The sequence below is a fragment of the Crocuta crocuta genome, unplaced genomic scaffold (genome assembly GCF_008692635.1).
Source record: "Crocuta crocuta isolate KB4526 unplaced genomic scaffold, BGI_CrCroc_1.0 scaffold282, whole genome shotgun sequence".
NCBI classification, from domain to species: domain Eukaryota; kingdom Metazoa; phylum Chordata; class Mammalia; order Carnivora; family Hyaenidae; genus Crocuta; species Crocuta crocuta.
The window spans coordinates 2360788-2380813 of record NW_027529174.1 but is presented as its reverse complement, the minus strand read 5'-3'; the positions used below and the strand labels follow the sequence as shown (position 1 = coordinate 2380813).

Sequence of the window (20026 nt, the reverse complement as noted above, 5' to 3'; positions counted from 1 at the left end):
GTGAGCAAGCTCTCTACAACCGGCTTGTTTCAATTTAATTCCACTCACAAACATTTATTGTGGTAGGTGCTAGAGACAGTATGTCAGCTGAGTAAAAAAATCTGACTCAAAAAATTCACAGTTGGGGGCGGCAGGGAGAGACATACAAATAATTAAGTTTTGATGGAATGAGCTGTAACTCATGGAATCAAAACTTAATGATGTTATACTCATTATGATGGTATGAGTATAATAAATAGTGTCTACTCAGAGCTTTACAGGGACATGGGTGTGGCAGCAACAGTTTTTCTGGGTGGTTGTCAAGGAAAGTTGCAAAGAAAACGTGATTTTTAGGTTGGACTTTTTGGCGGTCAGCAGGCGTTCACCTGGCGGGTGGAGTCTTATCCGCGGCAGGGACCAAAGACTGGGCAGCATTTTAACCCTGTGCCTAGTAGATTGTCAGNCCGGGCAGGCTGGGACCTTCTCTCCGCGCCATTTTCAAACTGTCCCAGATCCGGAGCCCGAGTCTGGGGCGGAAGGAGCCAGCGAGGGGTGGGGCGAGGCCTGAGGGGCGATGCGGCCGCAGGCAGAGGGAGCGGCGGCCGGAGCTNGCAGACACCCCCCGCCCGCCCCGCGTCCGCCACCCCTGCACTTCTACACCTGGCAGTGAAGCCGCAACCCAGGGGTCGTCCAGGGGCAGCTCGAGCTGCCGGGTTTCCTCCTGCGCTTCTGGCCGCGGGCGTCTGTGCGGTCCTTGCACACCGGCCTGCTGCCTTCCGACGGGTTGATTTAAAAGTTAAATTGCCCTGTTGAGTAAGAATCGTACGTGCTTCTTGTAAAAAATAAAGTGCCCCAAAGCGTAGGACTAGAGCCGTTTGGTAACCTTTGTTTTGCATTTTCGAAAACATCCCCTCTCCCTTCCAGTCTTTACTGGTTTAAGTTTGGCACTGAAAGACTTCGAGACCACCTAACTTAGTTGGCGTTTTGTTTTGTTTTGAGCCCCTGTGCAGACATACGGCAGGTCACTTTTGTAAAAGTAAGATGTACTGGCCCTCAGACACCTGCTTTCCCAGAGTCAAGCTAGTGAGTATTTCTAAACACGTAAGGGTGGAGGACCTTCAAACCTAACCTTTTATATGGTTGTGCTAGAAAATTTCGGGAGAGCTACAGTGCTTGGGTGATGTAGGTGGGCGAAGATAGCAGCCCATAGGTGAGGAAAGCGTACTGCATGCTTTTTGTTCTTCTTGGGGGGATTTTCATCTTTTCTGTCTGCTCTGTGCGTCGATGATTTTTTTGATTAGTTTTCATTCTGCCTCGGCCTGCATGTGAGGAAGTAGCATTTCTTTCTGGGTAACCAAAGCTGGTAACAGACAAAGAGGAGAAATGTTTGAGTGGTGAGGCCCTGCTAGTTCTTGGTTTGACAGATGTTTGTCTTAATTTGTTTAAGTGTTTGTTTTTGAGAGAGAGACAGACAGACAGACAGACCTGAGTGGGGGAAGGGCAGAGACAGAAGGAGACAGACGCTGAAGCGGGCTCCAGGCTCTGAGCCATCAGCTCAGAGCCCAACTTGGGGCTCGAACCCACAAAGAGTGAGATGGTGACCTGAGCCAAAGTCTGACCCTTAGGGACTGAGCCACCCAGGCGCCTCTTGACAGGTGTTTTTCTGATGTCTTCAGGAGTTTCTCTAAACCATCCTGCATCAGTCAGGTCCCTCTTGTGGAAGGAACCTAGAAAGTCCATGGAGACACAACTGAAAGAAAAGGTTAATAAGGGTGTGGAGAGAAAAGATTTGTCGAAAGGAGTTATCAAGGAGAGGTACTTCCTTAGAAGTGATTTGGTGAGTTGCTGCAGCTTAGTTAGATACTACACTTGCTCTTAGCCAAAAGGCCAAGAAGGATGGCACCTGGGTAGAGAAACCAGAGTGCTGGACCAGGGCTCAGGAGACCTGAATGCCCACCTGATTTGTGGCCCTGTGGTTTGGGAAAACTCTCTAGAGAACACCTTTCCTCGCCTTTGCATTGGGGATATGTCTAGTAGGCCATGTCTCCCTTATAGGGTAAGTTGTGAGGATCAAAGTTTGTGTGTATTCATTTGCATTCACATTTTATAAATTGGGGAAAAAAAAACAATAGAGCTGTAAAACAAAATTGTCTTTGGCTTAGAAATATCAGTACTAGCACAGTACTTAGAAAAGAGCAAAGGTTCCAAACAAGCAATCTTTGGATAACTCCATTTTAGGGCAGATTGAGAGAGAATCTATTCATAAACATTGAAAAAGACAAGGATAAAAATATGTGCAGAGATACTTTATGTGTTTGTATCTTTTTTTTTTCACAGAAGTAAAATTTATGTGGTGAAATGCACAGATCTCAAGTGTACTATTTGAAAACCTTTGATAAATGTAGTATACTTGTGTAACCGGTACCCCAATTAACCTAATATTTTCATCACCCCAGAAAGCTCCCTTTTAAACCTCCTAGCTGGTCTCCACCCACTCTGTTGACCCAGGCTGACCCAGCCCACAGCTGTTCTGATTTCTATCTATATAGCTTCATTTTGCCTGTTCTTGAATTTCATGTAAATAGAACCAACCATACAGTATATGTGTCTGGCTTCCATTGCTCAGATGTTGTCCAAATTAATTCATGTGTTTGACATACATCATTAGGTCCTTATCTTGTGTTTCTGAGTAGTAGTATATTGTGTAAATACCTCATAGTTTATTTATACTTCTGCCATTGATGGATATATATACGTTGCTTCCAGGCTGGGAATATTATGAGTAAAGTTGTTGTGAATATTCTTGTAGAGTCTCTTTGTGGATGTTTATTTTAATTTCCTTGAGTTACAGAGTTATAGGGGTAGAAGTTTGTTTAACTTGATAAGAAACTGCCAGACTTTTTCCACAGTGATTGTACATTCTTGTCAGTGTACACTGTGAAAATTCCAATTGCTCCAAATCCTTGACAACATTTGGTCTTGTGCTTTTTATTTTAGCCATTCTAGTATGGGTGAAATTGTACCTCATTATGGTTTTAATTTGTATTTCCTTGATAACTAAAGGTGATGAGCGCCTTTTCATATGATTGTTCCCATTCAGTCACCTTTTGCAAGGTGTGTATTCAAGTCTTTAGCCCATTTTCTTTTGAATGGTCTTTGTTATTGAACTATAAGTGTTCTTTATGTACTCCATATACAAATCCTTTGTCAGGTATTATGAATATTTTCTCCCATTCACTTTTTTTTCTTAATGGGATATTTTGATGGAACGTTTTTAATTTGATGAAGTCTAAAAACTTATCAGATTTTTCTTTTATATTTAATGCTTTCAAAAAAGGCTTCTCTAAAGATTCTCTGCCTACCTCATGTTTGGGAAAATATTCTTCTTTGTTTTCTTCTTTATTTTTTTTTTTTACACACAGATTTATAAAGTCTGAATATTCCAGAAAGCTGCTTACCTGAAGAGAAACAAAAAGTAGTTGATTCATATTAAAATAATATTTTCTTCTTACAGTGAAACAGTAATAGTAGCTATAATAACAGTAACATTTTACTCCTTTCTTTTAGGACTTTAGTTTGGGGGAGTGAAAAAAAACTAGTTTTGGAAGACAAGATGACTACAGCTGCAGAAAGAAAGTATATTAATATTAGAAAAAGATTGGATCAGTTGGGATACCGCCAGACTCTCACAGTGGAGTGTTTACCTTTGGTAGAAAAACTTTTCAGGTAAAGATGAAAATGCAGTTCTAAACCTGTGTGATCCTTAATCCCATTTACCTAGTTTCCTTTGAACTTTGTGTTATGGTAAAGAAATGCATGGATTTTTTGTTTGTTTGTTTGTTTGTTTTTATAAAGTCCTTCAATCATCTGAAGCTCATCTATTCTTAGATCCTACTTCCATGTCATCAGTTCAAGGCCTCCACATTGCAAAACTCTCTGGGTATAGTTCATAGTAGATGTTTCTGAGAGTTTTCTCTGTGAATAGAATTACAGTTTTTTTGAGACTTTTCTGATAGAGTTGGGAGTTCTGTGTCTACCTCTCTGGTCTTTAATTACTATCATTTCATAATGGTTCTCCAGTGGTTGGTTATTATTTTTAATGGTTACATGTTACTTTAGGTGAAAGATTCTGTGTGATTTTTGTTCTTTTTTACATGAATTGTTACTGTGATTTGAGACAGGAACAGAGAAATTGCTTGGGAAGCTTTTGCAGTAGGGCTCCAAGCTGTGATGATGGTAAGGAGAGACTGGAGGAGGATACTTGGTGGTCTTTTTTATGGCTTCCAGAACTCTTCATGATGTAGTTCTAGCTCTACAATTCAGGGTAAAGTATGTATAACTTTCAGAAACTGGCAAACTTTTTCTACATTGATTTTGTACTCCTGCAGCTTCATCTCCCCTGTATTTAACCATTTGAAGCTCCCTAAACGTGTATACTCTCGCCCTCAGTCTGTCCATGTGTTATTCTGTCTGCCTGGGAAATCCCTCTCTCCTCTCCCTCTTGCCCCATGCTCATTTAACTGTAATGGCCAACAGGAGTCTGTCACATCTGCTAAATGTTAACCTTCACTACTTAAATCATTGTTGGAAACTTTTCTTGTGTTTCCTTTAGAATGCAAACTCTGTAAGACTAGAGACTGACTTTACTATACCTAGGACAGACTGAACACATAGTTGGTACTGAAATTGTTGTTGAGTTTATCACACAGTATTAATTAAACCTTGACAAACTGTCAGCAGGATATAAGCTTCATGATGGTGGTTTCTCTATTGTATTCCCTGCTCAGTAAATACTGATGGATGAATATTCTGGTCTGTGTGCTTAGGGGTAAGGAGCTGATTCTTAATCTTACATGCTAGCAATTAGCATGTATCAGGCATTCAATAAAATTTTGCTGAGTGTACAGATAAGTTTCACAGATTCCACAGTATCAGGTGACTAATATTGGAAGTGGGGATGAGTGAAAGGGGAGCTTGAAAGATGAATATGTGTATATGTTTCATAACTTTTTTTTTTTGAGAAATTTTTGAGCACTTGGTACCTTGAAAGACCCCTAGTGTTTCTGTTTTTATTTTTAAAATTTTATGTATTTGCTTTAAAGGTGTATTTGAGAGAGAGAGAGAGAGTGCAAATGCACGCAAGATTGGGAGAGGGGTAGAGAGAGGGAAGAGAGAATCCCAAACAATCTTAGAGCTGTTGGCACAGAGCCTGACATGGAGCTTGAGATCACAAACTGTGAGATCATGACCTGAGCTGAAATCAAGAGTTATTTGCTTAGGCTGAAATCAAGTCTGATGCTTAACTGACTGAACCACCCAGGCGCCCTTGTTTTTAGATTTGATCTCACTTAGCATCAACATTTAACATTTTTAGAAATATATTTTTAGTTATTAAAAGTTAAAGGAATGTTTCCTTGTATTTATATTTTCTATTCTTTCATTTCAGTGACCTAGTTCATACTACAGAAAGTCTTCGGAAATCAAAATTATGTGCTGTAAAAGCTGAAAAAGAAAGTGCCAATTTTGATTTTGTTTTGGAACCTTATAAACTTGAAAATGCAAGATTGGTAAAGGAAAATAATGAATTATACCTAGAATTAATGAAACTGAGAGAACAATCAAGCCAACACATTAAAGGTAAAATTTTGTGATTTATAAAATGTAATATTTTATGCCTTCTTTCGTTTTATATGTAGGGTTGGCATCTATGCAGAAATGTAATACTCTTCCCCCTGCCAGTCTTGAAATAATGTAGAGTGTGTCGAAAGAGTTCCCAACAAGGAAAATAAATTTGCATTTCATAGCTATATTTATCCTCACTATATGGCAATTAAATTTTTAGAATTAAAATTGCTATAGAAAAAGGCACAGCATAGGGAATATAGTCAATGATATTGCAATAGCATCATGTGGTAACAGATGGGAGCTACTTGTGAACATAGCATAACTTAACAGAGAAGTTGAATTACTGTGTTGCATACCTGAAAATAATATAACGTGTGACACCTATACTCAAAAAAATTAAAAAAAAATTTTTTTTAGTGTTTACTTATTTTTGAGAGAGAGAGAGACCGAGTATGAATGGGGAAGGAGAAGAGAGAGAGGGAGACACAGAGACTGAAGCAGGCTCCAGGCTCTGGCACAGAGCCCAGTGTGGGGCTTGAACCCATGAACCGTGAGATCACGACCTGAGTCCAAGTCAGACACTTAACTGAATGAGCCACCAGGCACCTCCCCCCGTTTATTTTAATTAATAAAAAAATAAAATGCTGTAGAATATATTAAGTGCTGAAACTAAAGAAATGTCCTTGAAATAACCTCTTACTAAGAGGAATAAAGTGAGGTGAAAGCCTTTTATCATTCTGAATCTTTAGTACCCTGTCTTTGAACTCAGAGATTGAATAGAATGATTTCAGGGCACCTAGGTGGCTCAGTCGGTTGCGCAGTGGTTGGTTGTTGAGGTGGCTCAGGTAATGATCTCACGGTTGGTGGTTTGAGCCCTGTATCAGGCTTTGTGCTGACAGTTCAGAGCCTGGAGCCTGCTTCAGATTCTGTGTCTCCCTCTCTTTTTGCCCCTCCCCCATTCATGCTCTGCACACATCTCTCTCTCAAAAAAGGAATAAACATTAAAAAATTAAAAAAAAAAATGATTTCAAAGGTCCTCGACAGAGGGTAATTGTATGGCTATCTTATTATACATTCTTGTTATATTCAGTAGAAAGCCCTGTCTAATATTTGGCATTAATTCATAATCCCTCAGCTTCATACCCAGTTTACTAAGTTGGATCAAAAGCTGTAACTTATATTAAGCCACATAGCAGGAAAAAAATATAATTCCCTTTTTGTTTAGTGACTTATTTGTAGTTTGTTAACTGTGGTAGAATAAGTAATAGTTTTTCAAACAAATCTTGGCTAAGAATTAGATGGAGCCTTTCAAATTAATGTGATTTTGTATTTTGTGAAATGGAAGGCCTTCACAGATTTCTTGATCTGTAAAATAGTTTTTTAATCTTTTTCATTTTAAGAGTTGAAAACTACACTGAAGAAGTGTGCACATGAAACAGCTGATCTGAAATTTCTAAATAACCAGTATGTTCATAAACTCAAACTTTTGGAAAAAGAGAGCAAAGCTAAGAATGAAAGAATTCAACAACTTCAAGAAAAGAATTTGCATGCTGTAGTACAAACTCCAGGTGGGTCTGTTCCTTCTCAAAACAAATGATATATACCTAATCTTTTAAAAATATTAAAGCTGTTGACTAAAATAGGACTTTGGATTTTCATGCTTAGACTTTAGTATTTGAAAAGATGATTTGGATCATCACAATAAACTTTTCAATTTGTTTCTGAAGATCTGGGTAGTATTTTATACAGTGCTTAGGAACTTCTATAGTAGTAGCATCTTAGGTACAAGTAGTTTAACTTCAGCGCCTAGAGTTTTAAGGAAACTTAAATCATTATTTAAGTTCCTTTTTAAAATTATTATCATCATTTTATTTTATTATTTTTTTCCAACCCAAATTGTTTGCAGCTTTATTAACGATTCTTTTCATAAAGAATCATGGTATTTCAGAGAGGACATGGACAGTCAGTTATTAACAGTATACAACAACTTTCAAACTCCTTTGAAATGGACTTCAAAATTCAGTGAACTACCAAAATCAGAAAGCCACTTTAAAACCCAGTGACGTCTTCATTTGATGCTCTGAACAGGAAAGGTTTAGGGTAAAGGTTGACATTTCACATTTAGCATGTTGTTTAACAGCTTGTTACAAGCCAGCCCTGACTTTCAGGAAATGAAATGAAAATGGTAGAATTATCAGTTTGAAGATCCACAGGCTAAAAAAGGAACTCTTTGATGGCTGCCATCTCAATATTATCATTATTTTAGTTGTAAAGGTAATCCATACTCATTAAAGAATTTAGAAATGATATATTTTCCTTATTTCTTAGTTTATTTTACTGGTTTTTAGCTGTATACTCAATAGTTCTTAAGACAAAAGAAATGATGGGGCATATCCAGAGTTGAGGGTGGAGAGGCATAAAGTTGGTGGAAGAATCTCTAGTACCAGTGACAAGATGTCTGAATGATGGGATGAAGGTTATTGAGAGTGAGTGAGGTATAGGAAAATGCTGGTTTATGAGATGAGGTGGAGACTGAGGGATCAGGAGCATAGTGAGAACCAGGAGTGATTTAGTCAGAATGAAGACTGTGATGAAGGGAGTTGGAGATCTATATGCTGGCACAGTTCCAACTGGTGACGAAGACCAAGCGTAGTCATTTTATGGTGTCCCTATAGCCAAATGGAATCATTGAGGATTGAAATGTCAGGAGATGAGATGGAGAGGGAGATTTTGGGCTTTTCTCAGATTTCCTGAGAAAAGAATGGGGCAAATTCCAGAGAGATTCAGGAGGTGGAATCTATAGATTCCACTATATGTGACTAAATGTGAGGGACTTGGGAAGTAGAGGAATTCCCAGATTTCTTTGCTAGTGAATGAGTGGATAGATGATGGTACTCTTTTTAAGATTGAGAAGGTGGAAGGCAGAGCAGGAGTTCACTGTGTTTGTGTCGTGGAACATCCACATTGAGATTTCTAGTATGCAGTGGAATTTGTGGTGTAGATCTGTTCTTAGAAGTGTGGTCCCAGGGGCTCCTGGGTAGCTCAGTTGGTTAAGCATCTGACTCTTGATTTCCTTTCACGTCATGATCTCATGGTTCATGAGGTGTCATGAGATCAAGCCCCAGCTCAGACTCTAGCTCTGAATTGTAGAGCCTGCTTGGGATTCTCTCTCCCTTTCTCTCTCTCTGCCCCTCCCCAACTCACACACTTGCTCTCTTGCTCTTTCTCTCAAAATAAATAAATAAACTTAAAAAAATAAAAAGGCATGTGGTCCCAGATGAGGATTCGAATTTGGGAGTCATTAGAGTATCATGGGAATTGAAGCTATGGATGGGATAGGAATTAGCTAGTGAGATTATGTAGACTGGGACAGAGGAGAACCAAAGACAGACCCTAGGGAAGTTGGCATTTAAAGGACTGTGGAAGGAGAGGGTCTTTGTCAGAAGCTGAAAAGGAGCAACCAAGGTGAAAAACCAGTAGGTAAGGGAAGGAGATAATGGCTTGCCTTGTTTAGTGTGTAACCATAAGCAAGTCATTTAAATACGTTTGACCCAGTTTCTTCATCCTCAAAATGAGGTAAGCGTATACAAAATTTGTTAGGATTTTAATGAAGACAAGGTTGTGGATTATGTTTGTTCTTCGTGACAATAGATTTGTCTTTCAAGTGTGTGTCTAATCTTGGCCAAATGCTGAGAAAGGTAAGCTATTTATAATTTGGACCAAGACAGTATATATCTACCCATAAAAAGAAATGACTCCTGCTAGTTTCCAGGATAATTAAGTAGATATTTCCTACTAATTCAGGTTGTAGCATCATTTTATATTATAGATGACTTTGATTATATACTAATTTTGCCACATAAAGTTTCTCTTATCTCTTATTTGCTTAATAAAGCAGTATTTATTGCTTAATAAAGGTTTTTTATTTTAGTTATCACTTCCTTAAGCTTCTCATTTGACAGTTTCCTTCTGGTGATGATTTCTTGAGTTCATAATAGGAAATACCACAAGGCACACTCAACTTTTAATCTTGCCAAAGTCTTGTCCCCATCCGGTGGAGGAATAGATTAAATCTGGGTATATGTACCAAGCATGCAGAAAATAAAACTTGTTTCATAACCATGTCTTGTTGAGGTTTTCAGGAATGCATTGTATAGTTAAAGATCAGGGTGTGAGTATTTGTAAGGGAGGAGATACTTTATCACTAGGTTATATGAGCTAGTGGCATACTTTATTACAAAAAGCCTAACCTTCTGGAATATTTAATTCTAAGACAATGTTTTGTTTCTTTTAAATGTTTTTGAAGTACACATTTGTTTTTAGGTGGCAAGAAAAGAAGTATTGCTTTCAGGCGCCAGCGTATGCAGATAGATGAACCAGTTCCTCCCTCTGAAGTCAGTTCATATCCAGTTCCACAGCCAGATGACCCTTACATTGCAGACCTCCTGCAAGTGGCTGATAACAGGTGCATTAAATACTTTTTTGCTAATTTCAGTTAATCAATTTGATTAACTATAAGTTTCTTGATGATAGAGCTTCAGTCTTCTTGACTTCTTGACTCCAGGGCCTAGTACAGAATTTTGTGTAAGTACTCAAGAAGTACTTTCTGAATGTATCCTGAATATAGAATGTTTTTATTTGTTTTGAACTTTGATCTCAAATAGATCATAAATCTGATGTTTCTGTTCATATCTGCTTTAAAATAATTTACTGCCATCTAGAACCTATTTTAGTAGAGTTGCTTTAATGTTTAGTTTCATTGCCCAATTCATCTTTTATAGGAGTCTTTATTACTTCAGATTATGTCAAATGCCAATGAACATGATAGATTTGTAACTGGCTTTGAAATTCTTGCTTCATGATTCTCTAGCTCTATGTGTTGGTTTTTCCTTATATTAGAATCAGATATAAATTCTATTTTAATTAAACTTCATTAAACTGAGAAAAGCACAATGTAAGTATTCTGGGGATGTAAAGATGAGTAAGATGGTATTGCTGCTTTCAAGAAGCTTATATTCTAACAGCAAAAATGAGACGAGAAATACATAGAATGCCATTAGGAAAATAATAAGGGGTTCAAAGGAGCAAAAGAGCACTAGTGACAGTCTCTATGGTCATAGCTGGAGACACATTCTAAAATACATACTACACTAGTAGAAATGGTTAGTGCAAATAACTATTTTTTAGGTTATGTAAAGAATATGGAGGAGTTTTTTCACTTTATTAATCTCAATATAACAGTCCAAAGGAAAATTACTTGAGATACTGATTAGGATCTCTTAGTTATTCTCACTTGGTGTTACATAACTAAATTTATAATTATCTGAACTTAATTGTGAAGTGTTTTATTTTTCTGTTACAGTTGTAATGTAGGACTTCTCAGACAGCATGTCAGTATATTTAAGGAGGCTTTTGGTCTACATAGATGTCATTTTTTGTTATCTTTTACTCTTTAAAATCTTTCTTTTCTATCAGACCATCATGGGTGGCATTGTCTCTTAAAGATCTTGTTTTTATTTGCACATATACATAGTCTGTATGCAGAGTTATTCATGTGCAATATATATGAGTGCAATTGCATACATACTCTTCTAACCCTAGATAAGTAGGAAAAGTTGGTTCCAGTAACAGCAGGGACCGGGCCTCACTGACTCTAGTCCATGGAAAATCTCTCTTAAAAGCTGAACTGGTTTCAGGCTTTATTTTTCCAGTATGAAAGTGGTTATGTCATATTTATGTTAATGTTTGGCAAAATTTGATGTAGTATAAATACATTTGAGCAGTTTGTACAATTAGATAATTTGGACAAATCTTGATTTTGTTAGAATTAATAAGTTCCGGAAAGCAGTAGATTTTTGCTGTAGCTACTTGGTAAATTGTAGTATTTCTCAATATTTTTCTTCTCCAGGATTGCAGGGTAGTTCATTAGAAAATACAGGGTCATTTAGAAAACACACTTTGATTCCTTATTTCACTTAATAATGTTGTGAATTCTAGACTACACCCTCTAGTTTCTTGAACCTAAGAATTGACAGCAGTACCTCAGAGAGCTTTTTTTGTTTTTTTGTTTTTATGTTTGTTTATTTTTGAGAGAGAGACAGTGTGTGCCCTGGGGAGAGCAGAGAGTGAGGGAGACATACAGTCTGAAGCAGGCTCCAGGCTCTGAGCTGTCAGCCCAGAGCCCAACATGAGGCTTGAACCTACATACCCAGACCATGAGATCACGACCTGAGCTGAAGTCGGTCGCCCAACTGACTGAGCCACCAAGGCGCCCCCTCAAAGAGTTTTAAAGGTCAGAATGCAATAGTAGGCATAATGTATCTGAGTTTCAAATTATTTACCACTCAGGGTTTTTTTTTTATCCGTTCTTAGAATGTGAAATTAAATCTTCAAGCTAATGTACTCTGCTTATATTGTGCTTAGGAACCCTTTGGCACAGCACTTCACACCTTATTGAGAAATAGAAAGTAGAGAATTTGTAGGAGAACACATCTAGTTTCATTTCTTGTTATTTTGTATTTCTTAACAAAACTATATTGGCAGTAATTATAAATGTGTTTCAGAATTCAAGAACTTCAAGAGGAAGTCCACCAGTTAAAAGAAAAGTTAGCAGTGATGGAAAGTGAACTGAGAGATTATAACCAGCAGGTAGGATTTTTATATGCTTGCATGGTAGGGATGCATGGTTGCATTGTTGGGATGGGTATGCTGTGATTATGAATAAAATTGGTTTATATTTGGGATTACTGATCCTGAGTAATACAGCTTTTATCTTTCCTACCAATTTGTTAATAACAATAGTAGCTAGAGTGGCTTAGGTGGCTTTAGAACAAACAGTTCAGTCCCTTCATTATGCATTGAGGTAAATAGTAGTTTTTTTGGGTTTTTGTTTTTTTTTTTAGGTAAGTCCTCTTATCTCCCCAGATATTTTATTTTATTGTTTCCATCTTGGGAGATATTTTATTGAAGTGCATTATGCTTTAAAGTAGTATCTTACATAATTTTTTTGCTCTTACTATAGATTTTGTCATTTTGAAGTCATTTTGAGAGTGGTACCATATTTTTTGTTGTATATTCTCTGTAAGAGCTAGTAAAACAGTTTTCTAAAGAAGCTGGGGAATTAATATTGCAGGGTTAGGTCATAACCATAATAAGCTTTGTTCTTTTATAACTTCTGTTGGTATTTTGGCTAAATTCTGATTTGTGTAATTATAGGCTTTCTTAATATGCTTACTGAAGCTTAAATTGGGTAACATGTTTTTCATTTTCTGTACATGACTATTTTTTTGGAGTGAAGTGATCTGCACATACAAATATAGACGTAACTTATGTTTGGTATAACTGTTAAGTTTATAAAGTACTTTGAAGATTATTCAGATAAAAATGGAGTAAAAAACGATAGTGATAATGTCAACCAAAAAACTTACTATATGGAGAGAGATAAAACTTGTCCATATTTGATATCTTCACAGTTGAATGTTATCATTTTTTAATTTATAATCATACTTCATCACATTTTTTTCCAAGTACTTTATGAACATAGCTGACCAGTCTTTATCATCTTTGTGAGGTGGCTGAGGTGTTTGGAGAAAATAACCTGACCATTCTGATTGAAACCATCAATTTATTGTGGTTATCAATCTTAATTGAATCCACTCTGCTGCCTGTCTTTTTTGCTTTTTTTTTTTTTGCTTGAGTTCATTCTGTTTTATCAGACTGTATTCCAAATGTTGCTGTTCTCCCCAAGCTCTTTCACCCAATCTATAATAAATACCCTTGTTATCAAGATACCACCTTGTCTCAACTTCCTGTCTCTATCTTTAAAATTAGCAATGTTGGGGTACCTGGATGGCTCAGTTGATTTAATGTTCAACTCTTGATTTCAGCTCAGGTCATGATCTCACAGTTTGTGGGTTCAAGCCTCGCATTGGACTCTGTGCTGACAGTGTGGAGTTTGCTTAGGATTGTCTTTCTCCCTCTCTATCTCTGCGCCTCCCCCACTGACTGTTTCTTTCCCCACTCCCCCATAAATAAAGAAACATTTTTAAAAAATAAAATAATTATCAGTGTTCATGCTCAGGTTCTCGAGACTTAATGAGTAGTGTGGTATTCTTCCTGTTTGGAAGACTACCTGTGTGCTTGGCTCTATTTCCTCCCTTCTTATTTTGCTTTAATCACTTTTTCCTTTTTTCTTTAACAAAGTCATATATGGTCACTTTACAGCTAGTAATGCTTTTAATTTTCCTCACAGTCCTAGAGAGAGGTGTTATCATGGTCATTACTAACATCCCTTAAAAAGATCTCCTTTAGGAGAATCTGAGTGGCTCAGTCAGTTAAGTGTCCAACTCTTGATTTTGACTAAGGCCATGATCTCACGGTTTGCGAGTTCAAGCTCCACATTGGGCTCCATGCTGACAGTACAGAGCCTGCTTGGGATTCTGTCTCTTCCTCTCTCTCTCTGCCCCTGCCCACTCATGCTCTCTCTGTCTCTCAAAATAAATAAATTAAAACATTAATAATAATAGTAATTTTTTTTAAAAAGGTCTCCTTTAACTCTCTCTCCCTTTTGCTAATGCCATCTCCTCCCTTATGTAAACTTCTCTAAAGACTATCTTACTCTTCTGTCTCCACTTCTTCACCGCCTGCTTCCTGGTGCGTTCTGGCTTCTGCTTCCCATTACATAAATGGGTTTAGTAATGACACCAGTGACATTAATTGCTAGATCCAAAAGGACACTTTTAGTCTCTATTTTCTTGACCCCTTTGTAATATTTGACATTATTGATAACTTCTCTTTGAAACCTTTTCATGACTTCATTTTCTTTGAGTTTTCCCTTTTTTTAATTTTTTAAAATTTTTAAATGTTTTTTATTTCTGAGAGAGAGAGAGAGACAGTGTGAGCAGGGGAGGGTCAGAGAGAGAGGGAGTCACAGAATCTGAAACAGGCTCCAGACTCTGAGCTAGCTGTCAGCACAGAGCCTTACGAGGGGCTTGAACCCACGAACCATGAAATCATGACCTGAGCCGAAGTCGGTCGTTTAACCGACTAAGCCACCCAGGTGCCCCGTCCCCCCCTTTTTTTTTTAAATCTCTTATAATTTCTTCTTTGCTTTTTTCCTCTGCCTGTTCCCTGAAATATTATTGTTTTTCAGGATTCTGTCTTTGGCTCCTTCATCTTTCCCTGTGTATTTTCTCAGAAGATCTCATCTACTCTCTTAAAATATCCTCTTTATGTTGATAACTTCCCAATCTTTCTGGCTCAAATCTCTGCAGAGGTCCAGACCCATGTGTCCAATTTTATACTGGAAATTTCCACTTGGATGAAAGTTCTTTGTACCATATGCCCGGTACTGAACGTGTTATCTTCTGCCTCAAATCTGTTTTTTATCCTGTATTCTCTACATTGGTTGGTGGCATCACCATCTGCCCAGGCCAACATTCTCTAATCTTTCTAGATCTCATTCTCTTCCCTTTGCTTACCACTCACCAAATTGTCACTTCTAAGTACTTTGTAAACTTACTTATCTAGTAAGATAAAGTACTTCTGCTCTAACTTATCTCACTGCGTATTCTACACCTTATTCATCTCTCGTTCATTCCTCCAAAAGGTCTCCCTGCCTCTGATTTTATTCTTAATCATCTTTTAGTGCAGAACAGTCTTTCTCCTTAGCAAAGTATTCAGTACTTGTAATTAGTTCCTGCCTGATTCTTCAGACCCAACCGTAAGTTCGCTTGCACATTACAATCCAGTCTTACTGAGCCATTTCTGCTCCTTCAATCATACTATATGGCTTTATGTTTCTGTGACACTGCCTGGAACATTCTTCCTTTCTTCTTTCTCTTCACAGCATAATTTATAACCTTTTTGGGCATATGTATTTGATAAAGCCTTCACTAATTTCCGTAGGAATATGGTTATATCATGGAAAGTAAATCAGTTTATTCTCTTAATCACTTTGGTGTCATATACCTATTTATTCTACCATCGAACAACATATTATACAGCAATTATTATTTTACTTGCTAGTTTTCCTGGTAAAACTGTGTTCCTGAAAGTTGGAAACAATGTTTTATTCATCTTCATTTACCTAGAATTGTGTTCAATATTGTTGAATTGAGTGCTTGGTTTTATAGTTTTCATGTTTTTTTGAAAAAATACAAGACTGTAAAGGTGTATGTCTGTGTTTCCAAATTCGTGCATGTAAGTGTGATTTCATGGTTGATGGTGATCTCTGTGATTTTGTGTGTGTTGTTTTCTAAATAATAGATAATTAATTAAATTCACCCCAAATTCCTATCCTTTTTAATATTGAGTGTCAGTAGCACTTCTTTCTGTGCTACATATATTCATTTATTCTACGTTTATTCCACTAGGTACTGAAGTTGCTCAGATGCTGTTCTAGTACTCAGTCATTTCTTTTTATGTAAACATTGCCTAATCTTGGAGGAGGGGGAAAAACAAAAATTAAAATTAATTAGGAAGAATCTATTCAATAGAAATACTTATAAAAGCTTTGTTGACAATCTTATTTTGACATTTTCTCTGTTTATTTTTGCTCTGTTTATATGCATTTTATAATCCCATATTCATGTGGATACATATAGGAGTGTTAATCTCTTGTATACATGGTGACACATAAGAGAAATGGAAGTATATCCAAAGAAGTGTCCAGCCTTAATTATTTCAGTTTAAAGCAAATTTTTAAAAATGATAGCATGACCTTTTGTCTTCAGATTGAGCTAAGAGAACGAGAGATAGAACGACTGTCAGTTGCATTGGACAGTGGCCGCTCCCCTGATGTTCTCTCTCTGGAGACTAGAAACAAAACGAATGAAAAGCTTATTGCTCATTTAAATATTCAGGTAATGACATTTATTAATTATTTCATTGTGTATATATGATTGTTAAGTGTTTCTGACAGTCCATGGATTTGTAAAAGTGAGAGTTATTTACTAGTGTATTATTTGCAGTGGAAAAAATTTGATAGAGCCAAACTATCCAAAAATAGGATGCAGCTATTAAAAATCATGTTTTAAAAAATATTTAATGAGCCAGGAAAATATATATACCATAATGTTAAATATTTAAAAGAGGAGAATAGGCATGGCTGAGTGGCTCAGTCGGTTAAGCATCTGACTCTTGGTTTCAGCTCAGGTCATGATCTCCCGGTTTGTGAGTTCGAGCCTACTTGGGATTCTTTCTCTCTCCCTTTCTCTCTGCCCTTACTCTGCTAGCACACTCTCTCTCATTCTCTCAAAATAAATAAACATTAAAAAAAATTTAAAGGAGGAGAATAAACCATAGATACAATGTGATCTTGAGTTTTGTTTTTAAAAATGTGTGTATGACACTGGAAGAGAATACACTAAAATATACTAGCAGTTTATCTTTGTGTGACGAGATACTCTTTTTGAAAAATAGAAGATACTCTTTTGAAGAATTTTCTTTATTTTTGAAATTTTTATATTTCTTTATAAATTTATAAATGTCAAAAAGATTTTAAACAGGAAATCCAAAAATTAAACATGTAATAGATTCCCTTGCCATGTGTCTGACCTAAGAGTAAAAGAACAGGAGAGTTCCATAAAGCATGTTACCTCACCTTTAGAAATTTAGAAATTCTGACTGGACCAGAACCAGAATAGAGTAAGTCATGAATATCAGCAGTAGCCCTAGAGCAGTACTGTCTAATACAAATATGTTATGAGCCACATATGTAATTTAAAATTTCCTAGGAGTGCCTGGGTGGCTCACTCGGTTAAGCATCCAACTTCAGCCCAGGTCATGATCTCACTGGCCATGGGTTCAAATCCTGTATCAGGCTCTGTGCTGATAGCTCAGAGCCTGGAGCCTCCTTCAGATGCTGTGTCTCCCTCTCTCTGCTTGCGTTCTATCTGTTCTATCTCTCTCAAAAATAAACATTAAATAATATAATTTTCTAGTAACTAGATTAAAAAAATAAGAAGAAACAGATGAAATTAATTTTAATAATACATTTACCTCAGTATATCCAAAATATAATTTGTGTGTAATTATTGTTGTGAAATGTTGATGTTGTCGGGGCACCTGGGTTGCTCAGTCGGTTAAGAGTCCGGCTTCAGCTCAGTTCATGATCTCACAGTTCGTGGGTTCAACCCCTCATTGGGCTCTGTGCTGACAGCTAGCTCAGAGCCTGGAGCCTGCTTCTGATTGTGTATCTTCCTCTCTCTCTGACCCTCCCCTGTTCACGCTGTCTCTCTCTCAGAAATAAATAAAAAAAATTAAAAAAAAAAATTTTAATGTTGATGTTGTCATATTTTCCTTTTTTTCTTTTTTGTACCAAGTATTTGAAATCTTGTGTATGTTTTACATTTATAGCACACCTCAGTTTTGACTATCCACAGTATGCACATGTGGGTGTTGGTGACTACTATATTGGACAACACAGTCCAGAGTGAGATTATCGTAGTGATATTCTTGTCATAATTGTAGAACTCTCTGTTGAGAAAAAGTTCACACAAATGTTTTACTTTTCCTTTCCTTCCATGTTTAAAAATTGAATGCCAATGGTTATATATTTGTATTAAACCACACATTGTCAGTTTTGTGAATCAACAGTGTAAGATTGCAAATTTAAAATACCTCTGGTTTAATTTTCAATATTTTAAAAAATACAGTACTTTGAAATATTTAGGATATTTTTGAAGTATTTATATTTGAAGGATATATTTGAAGTATTTAGGATAATTTCCCAATTCATATACCTATGAATTACAAATTCAATTTAGGTTGACTTTCTTCAGCAAGCTAATAAAGACCTGGAGAAGCATATACAGGAGCTTATGGAAACCAAAGAAACAGTAACTACTGAAGTTGTTAATTTAAGTAACAAAAATGAAAAACTCTGCCAAGAATTAACTGAAATAGACCAGTTAGCACAGCAGTTGGAAAGACATAAAGAAGAAGTACTTGAGACTGCCGATAAAGAACTTGGGGAAGCAAAGGTATGTCTAGGTTGTGGGAGCGTTTGTTAATTCGTCTAGAACATAGTGAGCTTAAGCCCATTGATATCTGATTGGGTCTTTTGATTTGTTTGTCTTGTAATTCAAGTTTTTCCGCTTTCTAAATTTGCCTGTGTTTCTGAAGCATGCTTCAGGCTAGTTCTCTAGACTTTGTCCTATTTTCCTTCAAGATTTTCATCTCTGTTCTTTTATCTGTCTTGTGAGTGAGCTGTGGAAGTTTGTCTTCTATGTCATTTTGTGCTCATGAACCCTTTAAAAAAATATTTTGAACAGTGTATATATCCTTGCATACTTTTAAGTTGGTAGCTAACATTTTTCATCTTTAAGTTTAAATAGATACTAAAGGGGGCGGCTGGTTGGTGCAGTGGAGGAGTGTGCAACTCTTGATCTCAGGATTGTGAGTTCGAGCCCCACATTGGGTGTAAAGATTACTTAAAAATAAAATCTTTAAAAATAATAATTAATAAATAGATACAAAGGATGTAATTTCCAGTCTATTGATCTCATAAAACTGTCTCATTGTTCTTTTAAATATAGCTAGTAGAATCTAAATGACCCTTTTTTCTTGAAATTTCCACAGTTTTATCCTCTTTTAACATATTTATGCTTGAATATCTTTTCATGATCACCCTATCAAATATCTCTGTAGTAAAAAATACATGAATTGAAATATTTTATTTTATTTATTTATTGACATTTTTCATTTTAAAAAATATCCTCTGGGGCACTTGGATGGCTCAGTCGGTTAAGCATCCAACTTTGGCTCAGTTCGTGATCTCGCGGTTTGTGTGTTCAAGCCCCACATCAGGTTCTGTGCTGATAGCTCAGAGCCTGGAGCCTGTTTCAGATTCTGTGTCTGCCTCTCTCTCTGCCCCTCCCCCACTCGTGCTGTCTCTCTCTGTCTCAAAAATAAATAAACTATAAAAAAAAGTAAAAAAAAAATGTCCTCTGACTACAAGGTTCAAAGTGTTAACATTTTCCTCTGAATAGTGCTATCACCATAATTATCAGTAATTATTGGATCAGAGTAACAAATACAGCACAAATGTGGATAAATACATACTAAATTAAAAAGTAAAATTTTATTGGAAATATATCTCTTAATGAGATGTGTCTTATTAATGCATATCTTAATAAATATGTATCTTTAATAAATTTCAGATTTTCTATTTGCCTGATGCTTCAAAAGTTTTTCATATTTTTGAGATAGTGTGGCATTAGATGCATCCTTTTGCTTAAAATTTTTTTATTTTTTTAATGTTTATTTTTGAGGGAGAGAGAGAGCGTGTAAGTGGGGAAGGGGCAGAGAGAGAGGGAGATACAGAATCCGAAGCAGGCTCCAGGCTCTGAGCTGTCAGCACAGACCCCAATGCAGGGCTCGAATTTGCAGACTGTGAGATCATGACCTGAGCTGAAGTTGG

At 36.7% G+C, this 20026-nt stretch overlaps 1 protein-coding gene across 2 annotated transcripts in view; it reads left to right on the top strand.

Moving 5' to 3' along the window:
- Positions 1 to 994: 994 nt before the first annotated feature.
- CEP135 (centrosomal protein 135) overlaps positions 995 to 20026 on the top strand; it is a 79210-nt gene continuing 60178 nt past the window's right edge. Inside the window, exons 1-8 of one of the 2 annotated variants that reach the window (XM_077757754.1) lie at positions 995 to 1062; positions 3547 to 3705; positions 5426 to 5616; positions 7005 to 7172; positions 9928 to 10069; positions 12168 to 12252; positions 16338 to 16466; positions 18372 to 18587. In XM_077757754.1, the coding sequence (XP_077613880.1) occupies positions 3593 to 3705; positions 5426 to 5616; positions 7005 to 7172; positions 9928 to 10069; positions 12168 to 12252; positions 16338 to 16466; positions 18372 to 18587 (1044 nt within the window). In that variant the 5' untranslated portion in view covers positions 995 to 1062; positions 3547 to 3592. Of the gene's footprint in view, positions 1063 to 3546; positions 3706 to 5425; positions 5617 to 7004; positions 7173 to 9927; positions 10070 to 11814; positions 11897 to 12167; positions 12253 to 16337; positions 16467 to 18371; positions 18588 to 20026 lie in introns of those variants that run through there. The other variant, XM_077757755.1, reaches the window with a different exon arrangement.